The sequence below is a fragment of the Rhamphochromis sp. 'chilingali' genome, assembly GCF_963969265.1.
Source record: "Rhamphochromis sp. 'chilingali' genome assembly, chromosome: 3".
NCBI lineage: Eukaryota > Metazoa > Chordata > Actinopteri > Cichliformes > Cichlidae > Rhamphochromis > Rhamphochromis sp. 'chilingali'.
The window spans coordinates 42,188,738-42,203,150 of record NC_137931.1 but is presented as its reverse complement, the minus strand read 5'-3'; the positions used below and the strand labels follow the sequence as shown (position 1 = coordinate 42,203,150).

Genomic DNA, 14,413 nt, shown 5'->3' with positions numbered 1-14,413 from the left:
TATGCCAGAGAGTAATGGTGCACACACCTTCCAAAAAGTTAAACTTTTGTCTCATTATTCCACAAAGTATTTGTCCAGTCTTTCAAGTCTTGGGGATCATCAAGATATGTTTTAGCAAATGTCTCTTTGGTCAGCAATGGTTTTCTCCTGAACTGTCCCATGGATGCCATTTTTGCCCAGTCTTTTTTATTGTTTAATCATGAACTGAGCATGACTGAGACACGTGAAGCCTGAGGTTCTTTAATGTTGTTCTGGGTACTTTTGTGACCTGGATAATTCATGGATGTGCGCTTGGAGTAATTTTGGTAGGCCGGTCACAGAGTTATCAGTGACTTTGTTTCTCAAGTGTTTCTTTAGATTGCTGTATGAAGTGTTGTTTATTGAGTTCTTTTAGCCTGCTTTGATTTGTCACATGGGTTCTATTGAACTGAGTTCTTGATTTACCCAGTCTGCCAGTAATTGGGCCTGAGTGTGTTTAGTGAAACTAAACTAAAAAATGTGGTTAATCACAGTTAATTTATTTTTAACAAAAGGGGCATTTTCATTTTCACACAGGACCAGGTAGATTTGGATAACAATTCTTCTTTATTTAATAAAATAATCATTTACAAAGAGCATTTTATGTTTACTCTGGTTATTCATTCATTCATTCATTCATTTATCTTCTTCCGCTTATCTGGGGCCGGGTTGCGGGGGCAGCGGCCTTAGCAGAGAAGCCCACCTCCTCCAGCTTGTCCAGGGGAACACCAAGGCCTTCCCAGATGTTCTAAGGCCAGCCGAGAGATATAATCTCTGGTCCTGGGTGTCCTGGGTCTGCCCTGGGGCTTACTATCATTGTATATAAATTCACAGAACTGCATTCGGAGTCGGCGTTTGAGTCCTGCCTGCTCTCGGAGTATGACAACCACCCAGTGATCCAAAACTGGACCATCCATATCTATAAACATTCTAAAAGCATGTGGATGTACAAATTACCACAGTACAAAATTAGATTACAACAATGCTCTATACATTCTTTTAATCAACTTGGTGATGTACAGTTAGAGCACTGTTGTGAACAAATTTTAAAAAACACATTACTCCTTCAGCAAAATTACATCCTTAAGATGCAGTCGGTACTTTTTCTAAACTATTTTAGTGATATGCATAAGAGATTAAATGACTGCCAGATTTGATTACTATGTGAGCCGTGATGCATTTATTTCTCATATCACCATGACAAGCAGAAATAGTAGTTCCTACCAATCATTTAGACAATCTCAATAATATAGCTAATTTCCACTGTTTACCTGTCAATCATAAACTTCTAATTTACCACAAATTATTTTAATATCAATATTTTAATATGAGAATTGATTCTAGAACGTATTTTATATAGGAAAAATTGGTATCAATCTGTACACCACTAGATGGCATCAATACTAATAACATTTTGACCTTATCTACCCATCACTAGCATTGCAGATTACAGTTTGTTTACATGAGTGTCTCTTTTACGGTTATTGCTGTTGCTCACTCAGCAGTCATGTACACATTGAATATTCGTTAGTATTTAGTTTGTTTCTCATTAGCTGCCAAATATATTGCAAAAATAATGCTTTCACTATTGATTATTTGACATCTCACTCTCACTCTGTGAAATAGTTCCAGTCAGTGTAGCAGTGTAGATGTACTTTCACTACTGTGGTGACACATACTGGTCTCTAAAAGATGTCACTTTAATCTTATGGAAAAACAGCAACATCTTGAAATGGTAATGGTGATAACCTTAATACTACTATATGTTGCTTATTCTTCATGTGACACCAAATTATTTTCTGGACTCCCTTGTTATTGTTTTAATGAAATATTTCCCTTCTGATATTGTTACTAATAAAACCATGGTTTTATTAGTAACAATATCAGTCACGGTCTGCAGACCGTGGACTAGCAGATACAATTTTTATTTCTGTTTTTGGTCACACAAAGAAAATGACAGCAAAATGAAGCAATACAGCAGAAAAACAATTGTAGTTTTACAAATAACTATTTGGGTTTTTAAGAATTGCATTGATCCACAGGAGGTATTTTGAGATGTCTGTATAAACATTGGGTGCTTTAGGGTAGTTACACTTGCCTTTGTTAAAAGAAACAATACCAACAGCTAATCCTGCGCACACCAGAGGACCACCTGAATCACCCTGTGAAAAGAAAGAATTTTAAGGTGTTTATACATTTGACAACGAGAGACCAGTTATTAATTTCAGTGAAAGGAAGAAGAAGAAAACATACCTGGCAGAATCCCTTGTGTGTGGGGTAGCCACCTGCACAGATAACGTTGGCGGGAAGACGTATATTTATGACAGAATATTGCTTCTTACAGACTTTCTTGTTAATGACAGGCACATCCACCACCCTCAGTATATTGGTTAGAGTACCATTTTCCGTTATTCCCCATCCAGCCACTTTGCACACTTCATTTTCTTTTAGGTTTATTTTAGCAGTTGGAAGTCGAATTATTTTTACTATGTCGCTTAGCTGAGCTTTTCTAGAAAGCTGAAGAGATACAAAATAAAATCACAAAGTTAACATTCAAAATTCTTATGCTGTAATGTAACGTAGATAATTAGATCACTCAACTATGTCACTTCAAACTGTTGTACTTACTTTAAGCAGCATGATGTCGTCACCCAGTAAAACATTTAGATAGAATCTAGGCTTGAATTTTTTATTGATACTTATTTTTTGGCCTTTGTTGAGATTGTGGTTACCGAGAACAACGTGCGTGGGGTATCTGAAGCAAAGATTATTGAGAGGCACTCAATACATTTCCTAAACCTGTTAAATGACACGAAGACTGATACTTACTCATTATCACAGTGTGCAGCAGTGACAACAAAGTCTTCGGTGATCAGAAATCCTCCACATATATGACCACTTTTGTTTTGCACTGAGACCATATACAACATTGACTTCCTTGGGACTTTCTCCCCACCAATGATGTCACTTCCACGTGCTTCAAAGAAAAAAAAAAAACATGCTAATGCCCATATGAAATGTTTGGAGAATAATGACTAAAAACTGCAATTCTTACCAGCTTGTTTGAGACATGTCAAAACATTGAGTAGCAGAATTATTTGCAGACCGTGCATGATGCCAGGAAAACGGTTCACTTCATTGTAGGCGTGTCAAGCTGACACATTTATAGTGCTTCTAACCACATCCTTTATTCAAGATAATTCTGAAAAGTTTGTTAATGCAAAGATAACTGATTTGCTATGTGAAACACATCGATTATGCTATGTGTATAAATTTATTTAAGTATGTTATACAAATTAATTAATTCATTTTTATCATTCCTAAATGTAAATTGTTGTGTTGTGTTTTAAATTGAATGGGTAATTGGGTGAAAGAATTTAATTAATATGCCAGGATCATGACAGGGCTGAAGCCACAAAATAAACTAACAAACATATGAAATAAACATAAAAACTGCAAACAAAGACCCCAACCGACCAGGAAGTTTGAACCCAGAACCTGGTTTCAGTAAGGAAACAGCTCTCATTGTGGAGCAAACACTGATAACTAAAGACATATGCATTATATTTAACTTTATTTTAAATTGGGTTTTGGATGTTATAAATAATCAAATGAATTTACATTGTAAACTAAAAAGAAAAACAATACAGTTTTGATGTAAGAGATGTAAGATGAGTAATTAGATACAGAAAAAGAGTAACAACTAATCAAACACTTTGTGCATCACCTTGCTGTCTGTGGTTTCATCAACACTTTTATCTGTTTCTCCTCTGAAAGTTTTCTTTCAGAGAATATCAAAGCACTTTTTTGTGGGTGTTGTTGTTTGCTTCTAGGGGTGTGAAAACTCACACCTTGGATTGACAGCCAAACGTGAAACAATGAAACCAGTTTCCAGTTTCACAGATGTTAAACAGTTTTCAAATGTAACTCAATATTTAAGTGTTTCTTACTTGACCCGCTTAGTCGATTAAAAAGTTAATTGCCACGAACACCCCTAATGTTATATAACAGACCACAGAAAAGAGACAGGTTTTTTTCTATGTGACAGAGCTATAATAAATGTTTTGTTTTTTTTAATTATCCTACTTTTTCTAAAAGGGAACATTATTTAAAGAATATGTATTTAATTAAAAACTCTGTATTCATCTAAAGGGTATAACAAGAAGGGTGAGCTTCCTGCTCGAAAAGGAAATGACCAAAATAAATGTATTTCTCTGCAATTACAAACTCTGTGTAAACAGTCTTGGTGTCAAAATAAAGCTAACACTGGTGAGATGTCATCAGAGCTTTAAATATTACTGCAGATGTTACTATGTCAAAGTTACTGTGACTGAAACATAGAAAACATGATTTTTTTATTTCCCTCACCTAATTTTTAAAAGTATTTTATAGCATATAACACGTTTGAAAATATGCTTCGGTTCACATTTAACTCCAGAAAATCATAAATCAAAATATGGATATTAGCTGTCCACAGATTCATGGTGACGTAACTGCTCTTTTAACTGTCTGGTGTCTTTGCTTTGTTTGGTGTTTGTAGACATGGTTTACATGAGCTTTTAGCTGAGATTCAGAGGTTTCTGTGGACACTACTCATGTCAGCACTTATATTTCTGACCTCGTGTTATAATCGATTAAACGTGGTCTCCTCCCTTTTGCCCCCATTTTTGATGTTGTGGGTGCAAATGATCAGGCATGACATTCTCATAATAAATCAGATAAAATACTGCAAAGAATTAATCCTGCGTTTGTGTGATTGAAATGTGTGTGCAGTGACACTGTTTTAAAGATTTGGCCTAAATAATTCTGGAGTGAATGAGCCTAAACATGATGACCGGACTAGTGACACCATATCACCTGTGACACTCACACACACTCACACGTATGACTTTGCCAGTTTCAGCTGAAACAATTTCAGTGTTTCAAACCATGTTCCAGAGTTTTTAGTTCACCGTTCATGAGGTTTCAAGAAGAAAATGAAAGACAGATCTGAATGTTTGAAAGTGTTTTGGAAAAACTCTGTAAAGATTAGATGAACAATACTCAAAGGATAAATTCAACTGTTTTATTTTGTTAGATAAGTTGAAAAAAGTTAAACAAGCAAGTAAATAAAGAAACAAGGTAAAACGAAGTAAGAGCAAAAAGTTAACAAGTAAATAACGAAACAAGGTTAAATGAGGTAAGTTCATAAAAGTTAACAAGTAAATAACGAAGCAAGGTTAAATGAGGTAAGAGCAAAAAGTTAACAAGTAAATAACGAAACAAGGTTAAATGAGGTAAGTTCAAAAAGTTAACAAGTAAATAACGAAACAAGGTTAAATGAGGTAAGTTCAAAAAGTTAACAAGTAAATAACGAAACAAGGTTAAATGAGGTAAGAGCAAAAAGTTAACAAGTAAATAAAGAAAGAAGGTAGAGGAGAAAAAACCCCAACAATCCCCTCTGAGCAAGCACTAGGCGACAGTGGGGAGGAAAAACTGCCTTAAAACGGGCAGAAACCTCCGGCAGAACCAGGCTCAGGAGGGGGCAGTCAACTGCCGGGACTGGTTGGGGGGTGAACAGAGGTGGAGCAAGACGAGGCTACATCAGTTGAAGAAGCAGTATTGTCCCTCTTCCGGAAAAAGCTGAAGAATCTTTTCTTCTTTTTCATGGACTTTTCCACGAGCGCCTTTTTGTCCAGGATGAGGGTTCTCAACTCATCGATGGTTTCTGTGTTTTGCCTCTCAAGTTTCTTGCATGTTTGTTCCACCTGTTCTAATATTGCTTGTGTTTCTTCAAGCTTTTCTTTGAGGTCTTTGGATGTTGCCTCCTGTGTCAGCTTTGCCTTCTGCAGGTCTGCATTTCTCACTTGATCTTCTTTGTGCAGGCCTTCTAGCTGCTCATTTCTTTTCTGGATGTCGCGGAGCGTACACTGCAGGTCTTCATGCGTTTTGTCTTGTTTTTGCTTTTGGGCCTGCATTTCTGTGTTTTCCCGCTTCAAGTTGTTGAATTCCAACAATATCCCCTTAATGAGCTCCGAGTTGTTTTTCGCCATGTGATCAATCTTTTTCTGCATGTGTGAGCATCGTTTTGCCAGTGTTTCCTTTTCTCCCTCCAGCTCACTTGTTTTGACCTTCAGTTCATTACAGACTTCTTGCATTTTTTGATTTTTACTCTCAAAGTCCTTGATAATGCACTTTTCTTCTGTCAGTCTTTCTTGCTTTTGCTCTTTCTCTTGAAGGAGGTCTTTATTTTGGACCAGTGTTTGATCCAACTTTGCCTTCACCATTCTGTACTTTTCCTGCATGCCTTGGAGTTCGCGCTGCAGGTCTTTTTGCTTTGTGTCCTGTTGTTCCTTCTGTTGGAGGACTTCTTTATTTTTTTCTTCAGCTTCATCAAGCTTTCTTTGGAGCAGGTGATTGATTTGGTCCATGTATTGCAGATCCCACTCTATTTTATCAATCGTCGCTTTCCTGCCTTGAAGCTGCTCGGACATTTCTTTAACTTCAGCGCTCTTTTTCTTGTTTTCTTTGATGAGGAATACAATCTGCTCTCTGGCTTGAGCAAACTTGATCCCCCAGCCCTCATTAATAATGTTGATGTCGGGCTGGCGCTGTAGTGTTTCTTCCAGGTGTTTGTTTTGTGCTTCCATTTGTAAGCACTTCTTCTCCAGGTGACGTTTTTCTTCTTCAATTTGTCGAATTTTGTTCTGGAGATGGTTGTTTTCATTCCTACTCTCCTGTAATGCCCTTTGGATGGATAAGAGGCCATTTGGAGAAATTGGCCGGCCACGCGTGGAAGGAGAGGCGGCGAAATCTTTTTGTCTTGGTTGCCGTAATCTTGGATACATGTTGGCGTTTGTATCCGATGACTCTGAGAGGTTTCCAAATTTTTCTGTAGTGAACGTTTGAAGGCTGCAAACACAAAGGCTGCGACGAAACGAACTGAAAATTGCTGTTTCTCACCCCTATTTATAGAAAATCTTCAAAGGATCCTTGTGACATCCTTGTGACATCCTTGTGACATCATCACTCCTAAGCCAATCAGATTGTCACATGACATTTTGGAATGTGGAATGGGGATATGTTTTTTTTAAAGCAGCATATATCACTGTTTAGATTGTTAACATGTGTGTAACATTAAGTACAAAAAAGTCCATAAAGGTATAATAAACAGCGACCACATAAAAAGACAAAACAAAACAATAATTACAAGACTGAGCATCCCATAAAATGAGCAGGGCCTAATGACAGGCCCTGTACTAGGAGCCTAGTTCAACTTTTACTTTCTGTTTTCAGGATTCATTTACCCTAACATCAGCGATCACATTCTAGGGTATGGTTGCAGCCAGTGTTGGAGTCATTACGTTACTTAATTACTCACTTTGTCAGTAAATAAATATTCTACACATCTACAGCGAGCCATGCCTCTGAGTCCACTTCCCTTCACCTGACATGGTCTTCATCAGGGGTTGAGGAACCAGGACACACTGATGAAAAGTCAGCTATTAGAACAAGAAGGCATAAGTAGACAAGGGATGACAATAAGGAACTTTTGGAATACCACTATGCATGTAAGTTTTATGCATTCATCAGAAATGACCGTAGACATTACTGGATTACTCACAAATCATTAAACATTATGTGTTATGTCATTAAACTGTCCACCAGTGAACACGAGTATGGAATCATATGGCTTTTTCAATAGTTTCACCAGTTATGACTTGTGTGACGCTGGGACAGCCACGTATTTCAAAATGTGTTACACACAGATAAACACAAACTCCACCTAACTCATGTTAGGGCAAATATTAGTGTTTAGTTGTTAGTAATAACAGAATCTTAATATTACTTATAAGGCACTCCCAGAAAATGGCATGTTATTTGATCTTGCATGATGAATTTACTGTTGTTGTCACAGTGTGCAGAAGCAGATTGGGTGGAGTGGACAATAAAGGACCCAAATGCAGCAAAGCAAAACGTGGAAACAAAATTAATATTAACTGAAAACGAGCCATTGATTAATGGCTGGTTTTGTACATACAAAACAAGGGGCAACGGGAAAATTAAACACTAACCTAAACTGGGTAAACTAAGGTTAAACATAGAAAACCCTGAAACCTGAAGACTTGGAAACATGAAAAGAAACCACAGACAACCTGATAAGGAATGAATGAAAACATGCAGACACACAGGAGGTGATCAGGTCAAGTGTAAACACATGGGGAAACAGCTGATTAAAATGAATATAATGATGCCACACTGGAAGTAAAACTAAACACAATGAACATAGGACACCAGACCTCTTCAAAATAAAACAGGAAACATAATGAGATGCAGACAAAACACAAGAGTGACAACATAGGACACGCAGACATGAAACATGCGAAGAGCGAGGGAGACTGAAACATATGGGTGCAGACACAAGGGGAAGCTAATAAACAATGAACTATAACAGGGAAACATAGACAAAATACAAATGAACTTAGATAACGTAATGAACTTCAACATAAACCATAAACATCAAAATATATTAAAACTCAAAACGCTGGGTCAAATGACCCAGGATCGTAACAGTTGTATGTTTCTGTTCATGAGTTTGTTTGTCATTCATATAGAATGAAACAAGTGAAATAAAAAATACTGATGGCTGCTCAGTTTCCTAATAGATGCATCTATGTATAAATTTGAAAATCTTTGGTCACCTACTTGAGTTATCGCATTCCCGAGATTTTTGGAAAACCTGACCTCTGACCTCAGCCTTGACACCATTATTAAGATTTGAACTCATGTGGGATTTGTCCCAGATGAGCCAATGGCAGGGGTAGACAACTCCAGGCCTTGAGTGCCGGTGTCCTGCAGGTTTTAGATATCACCCTGGGTCAAAATACCTGAATCAAATGATTAGTTCATTACCAGAACTTCAAGACATGTTGAGGAGATAATTTAGCCATTTGAATCAGCTGTGTTGGATCAAGGACCCATGTAAAACCTGCAGGACACTGTCCCTAGAGGCCTGGAGTTGCCTACCCCTGGCCTATGGTATCAATTTGAATACCAAGGTGATATGTTTCTCGAGTTATCATGTTCACAAGATTTTTTTAGAAAATTTGACCTCTGACCACAATGCCAAAGAACCAATATTTGTTCATTTGTTTTCTACCTTCTCTTTCTGTCTGTTGTACATTATTATAAAAAGGTTTCCTGCAAAAGTCAAGTACAGTAATCTCAACACAGAAATCAACAAACAAAGAATAATGGGATCTTAGGAAGAGTGCAAAAAAGTGACAAACATTTTTTCTTAAGTGATGCTGTTCCTTCATCCCTGTTAGCTGATAACAGCCGAATTAACCTCTTGGTGACATTAAATTTAAATTACTTTAGGTCTCATGTTACATTTCAATGTAAAACAGGGACACTTTTATGACCCTCGCAGTTTTCATACTAAACCACAAGGTGGCGTTCTCTACTATATTTTGTTGGCACTTGTGTCTTCATCGCAGTTCACTGTAATCCAGGTAAAACTATAAAACCAAGCATCAATATTAAAAAGCACATTAACATGTAAACATGTAAACAAATTCACAAAGACATACTAGTGCACATTTATAGCACTTTTGGCAAATATGACACATATAATATCTAGCATGTAACTTAATAACAAATGACAAAAAGTGTTAAACATTGTCTGCGCGATTACTTTTCATTCCTCTGGTGAAACTACTGCATCTACAACTATTCTCAGTAAATATTGCGTCTTTGTTATCATTTACCTCTGCACATACGGTTTCCTTTATTTTTTTCTGAAGTACACAGCAGCTTTCAGAAACCCTTAAAAGTATAGCTGAAAGTTTAAGTGACCGGACTGCTGCTCATGACAATGTGAGTTGCACTAACCCTCCCCTATATAGCAAAAGGGTGTGTGTGTGTGTGTGTGTGTGTATGTGCGTCGATTGGGTGTAACTGTAGTGATGGTGGGGGGGTTGGGGGGTGGAGAAGGAATAATTTACACCAACAGTTTTTAGGATTTGATTGGCTGTGTCCATTTTGTTGACTCATTAATTACTGTGTCCAGACCACATCCTTTCAGCTCAAAATATTAAGCTGTGCATCCCAGTAGATTTGAAAACTGTGAACATTAAAGACAGATAACAAGAAATGTTGCGCCTCATCGTTTTCATCTCATGTGGCATTCTCTTCCTCGTCCAGTCAGGTGAGTAATGTTTTATATTTTACTTTCATTTACTTACTGATAATTGTCTCCTTCATGTAAATAAACAGAATACAAAGTTCCATTACTGATATCTTTTTAGTCTTAGAAAGCCATTAATGCCGGGTGTTTGTTTCTCTCACTTGTTCTTGACTTAATGTGCTGATTTTGTTATGCGACTGGATATTTTCTTTTTGTTTTAGGTCATGGTTCTGAGATTATTGGAGGAAGAGAAGTCAGGCCACACTCACTCCCTTTTATGACTTATTTGTTAAGTAAAAACAGTTTCTGTGGCGGGACATTAATCCATCCACAATGGGCCCTGACGGCCGCACACTGCACCAAGTATGAACCCGAGTTACTTTTCTTGAAATTTCAAATCAAAATATTGCAGTATTTTTTTTTTTTGAAACAGTGAGTGCATTATAATGATATTGGTTAAAAAACAGATTATGTCTGTAAACACTGATCACTGATATGGTCTGTGTAAACCTTTTTGCAGCTTTACAAGTCTATTATTTTAAAGACCTCATAGTAGTATTACTATGAAAACTTACCAATACAAAACTTCTTTCTCAGACTGCTGACTTACGCGTGGTTCCTAAGGGTCTTAAGAAAAGAACAGGAGAAAGAGCCTTTAACTTTTGGGCCTTTTCAGGATTCATGAGAAAGACACCGCTCTACTTTTAAGAATAGGCTTTTTTGAAAAAACATATACTGCAATAGGCCTAGGCTGCTGGGGGGCATCCCATGATGCACTGTGTTTATGTATTTATATACCAATCTGCATTTATTTGTTATTATTCATTTCTGACTCTCTCCTCCCGCTTTGAGTAGATTTGACTGTTTGGTACATTACTGAAAAAAAAGTTGATCACACTCCTTCCAGGCTTCAGCCACAAACATGCAAAGAATAATGCCTTTTAAAAAGTAAATATCAAAATTATTTCGTGTTACACCTGCTCTAGAACTGGAACAAGAAAGTAGGTAATAAAATGTGGCAGTGATTGTAATGGACATTTGCTTTTAGTCTATATATTTATTTGAGCTATCCTACTAATTCCTGTAATATTTAGTCCTAAGTCCTAAATAGAGGACATCCAGGGCTCTCTATTGATATCTCGTGTGTTTGAATGGCCTTTTTTAGCCCCGAAGAGGAAGGAAATCTTAAAAAAAGTTCAATGTGAACTGTCATCACTAAAGTTTTGTTTTTTTTATTTGTCAGAATGAGGTGGGTTATCCTAGGTGCACACTCCATAAACGAAGAGGAAAAAGGTTCCAAGCAGGTCCGAGAGGTTGAGGAACTCTTCCCTCATCCTGACTATTACCACTATCTCCAAGGCAACGACCTCATGCTGATTAAGGTAAGGTGATAATTGAGTGTCTCATAGCAATAGGTGGTTCATGACTTTTGAACAATGCTGCAAACAGACTTACTTTAAGACAAACTCTGTGAAGGTAATGTATAGACAGCCATTATCGATATGTAATATTTCTTTTTATTTCTCTTTTTTTAGCTTAAGAAACCAGCAGAGATAACCAAAACCGTGAAATACTTACAGTTGGGGAAAATAGTCAAAAGGCCTGCAGATGGGAGAAGGTGTCTGGTGGCTGGATGGGGACAAACTGAAAACAATGAAACATCAGATGTCCTCAAGGGTGGCCATGTAGCTGTGATCAGCAGACAGAAGTGCAACTCTTGTGATTATTACAACCACAACCCTTCTATCACCAGGGACATGATTTGCGCTGGTACATTTGGCAAAAGAAACGATTCTAGCTGTTATGTAAGTATGACAGATGCATGTTCTTTTTATTTTTTTGTTCATATATTTAATCATATATTTGATCTTGCTGATGTAGGGGGATTCAGGAGGACCACTGCTGTGCTACGGAATGTTGGTTGGAGTCACTTCTTTTGGATCTCATGGGTGCATGACAAAACCTGCGGTCTACTCGTTTCTCTCAAAGAAACAACTAAAGTGGATCAAAAAAACAATGAAGTCATCTGAAACCAAAAATCAGTGAAATCGAGCCGTACCAGCTAAGCGAGACGGGCATATTTGATGCTTTTTAAATCTGGCAGCTGCTGTCACTGTTAACCACTTACTTGAACATTATCCATTTTATTTCATTCTTCCTCTTCTTTATGATATTTTAGTTTTTACAGACTGTCCACATGATAGCCGCCCATAGTTAGTCTGTTAGGTAAATTTGGCACAAACATGAACTTTTTCCAAATATCATATAACTCAAAGTACCTCCAAATGTGAATGCTCTTGTTTGTTGCAGACAGCTACAATGCAAACAGGAAAAGGATCTTTTTAATGTATACAAAAAATAAATAGATAAATGAAAGTGAAAAAACAAAGCGAGATTAGCCAAAGAGACTCACCATGGCATGTATTGCAAACTTAAGCTGAAAATAAATAAATCTGTAAGCAGACGTTTTGACAAAAATGACAAAAAAAATTTTTTGAGTATGCTTTAATGTTTATTTCATTTCTCATTTTAAGTATTTTGCTTGAAAAGGCCAAAAACAACAATATTGTGTAATTAACTTTCTAGCTTTTCTACTTTCTAATAAAGCTTGTGGCATGACAAAAACAACAACACATCTGTCATTTTCGTGTTCTTTTCTTTTCTTCTTTTTAGTGCATTTCCTTAATTGTGTCATCACCTTACAGTAATTCCTAAGTCTCCTAAGTCATCTTTGTAAAATTTATGTTTCAGTCTTTCAGTCCTTTAGTGTTCAAGTTAAAGGCATTTTATTCCTAATATTATTTATTGTAATTTCTGTAAACAAGCTACCAGATGGCAAAAAGTAATTATTCTTGAATCTTATCAAGATGTTTTCCTGAAGTACGATTAAAAAAAAGTCTGATATTCATCATCGTTCGGAGATTATTGGAGGGAAAAGAAAAATATTGCCTTATTTATTTTTAACAGACTATGCAAAAGATAAGACGTTGTGATTGTTTTAAAATTGAATTGTAACAATTTCACAGATACAAGCAGGTTAAAGAATTTTGTAGCCTTACATGTCTGTACTTTAACTGTACATTAACTATTGCCATTTTCTTATTATATAGAATAGAAAGCATGGTGAAATTGACATCCCTTTGAAATCATATGAAAACTCTGATGAAAGACATTTGTAGGTTTGAACATTGCATATTACTAAAACAAAGAGAGCTGGAAAATATTTCATGAAAAGTAGCATTGATATTATTCAGAAAGTAAAAGAAAATGAATCGATTCTGTGTTAATGTTTTAATTAAAAAGTCTTTCAGGCTGCCTGGCAATCTGATAACGTTGAGGATTAAAACTGCTACGTGTATTTAAAAGAAACTTTTTGTATTATTTACTTACCAAATGTGTCTTCCTCTTGGTTTTACAAAATAAAACCAGATGACTGCTTGTAGATAAATAGCTGGCTCAACTTGAATGCGTTTGTTCATTCATTGTATACTCTAGGATTCCAAGAGTACCATATAAGTTGTAACGAGTTGGGCCATTAAAGTTAAATAGTAGACTCAGTTTGAATTTATGTCTTAATACGTTATCTATCTTCAAAGATCTTTAGGACCATTACATGTTATATCAACTAATTCAGTTACAGAAAGATGCACTACTTAAAACAATTAGTAGATTAACAGCAAATATCATCCGGTTCCATAAAGGTAAAAACAGCATCATAAATGAAATATATTTAGACAGCAATTTGTTTGAACTAGTATTTAATTTATTATTAGAGTCAACTGCTGTGAAGTGAAAAGCTATTTTCACTCAATAAATCTTATTTCTTTATTATTTACTGCCAACCGAATGAGAAAAACACAATTTTTATCCAGTAAACACTTGGTGTCATATCAGACACTTCTCACTTATTTTCAGCTCATAACTAGTAATCCAGTTGGTAATTAAATTTTGCAGGTTTACACTATTCTGCATAGATAACACTTTATTGGACACTTAAATAAGCAATGTACAAACCCCAGTGAATTTTAAAAGCTGTTTAGCTCTCACTCTTATTTTTTTCAGGTGTTTACTCCAGGCTTGTTGTAATAAACGAACCCACACGCATTTTGTGAGAATATCTTACTTGCAATAACAGATTTAGATTCATTTAGTGAGCTAAAGTTCAAGAAGGCTGATGTAAAACCATGATACTTTGCTTTGGAAACTTTTGACAACTTTTGCATAATC

The 14,413-nt window shown here is 36.2% G+C and overlaps 2 protein-coding genes across 2 annotated transcripts; one reads left to right on the top strand and one right to left on the bottom strand.

The window, feature by feature from the left end:
- Nucleotides 1-2,015: 2,015 nt before the first annotated feature.
- Nucleotides 2,016-3,131, bottom strand: LOC308394240 (duodenase-1-like; the record flags this gene model as incomplete). Its single annotated transcript, XM_080878483.1, has 5 exons — nucleotides 2,016-2,180; nucleotides 2,272-2,535; nucleotides 2,647-2,773; nucleotides 2,848-2,995; nucleotides 3,074-3,131. The coding sequence occupies 5 exons, from the start codon at nucleotides 3,129-3,131 to the stop codon at nucleotides 2,016-2,018; spliced, it is 762 nt and encodes a 253-aa protein (XP_080734609.1).
- Nucleotides 3,132-10,070: 6,939 nt separating this feature from the next.
- On the top strand, nucleotides 10,071-12,298 carry LOC308394237 (granzyme K-like). Its single transcript, XM_080878480.1, has 5 exons — nucleotides 10,071-10,207; nucleotides 10,408-10,549; nucleotides 11,430-11,568; nucleotides 11,722-11,991; nucleotides 12,068-12,298. The coding sequence occupies exons 1-5, from the start codon at nucleotides 10,153-10,155 to the stop codon at nucleotides 12,230-12,232; spliced, it is 771 nt and encodes a 256-aa protein (XP_080734606.1). The 5' UTR covers nucleotides 10,071-10,152; the 3' UTR covers nucleotides 12,233-12,298.
- Nucleotides 12,299-14,413: the final 2,115 nt, after the last annotated feature.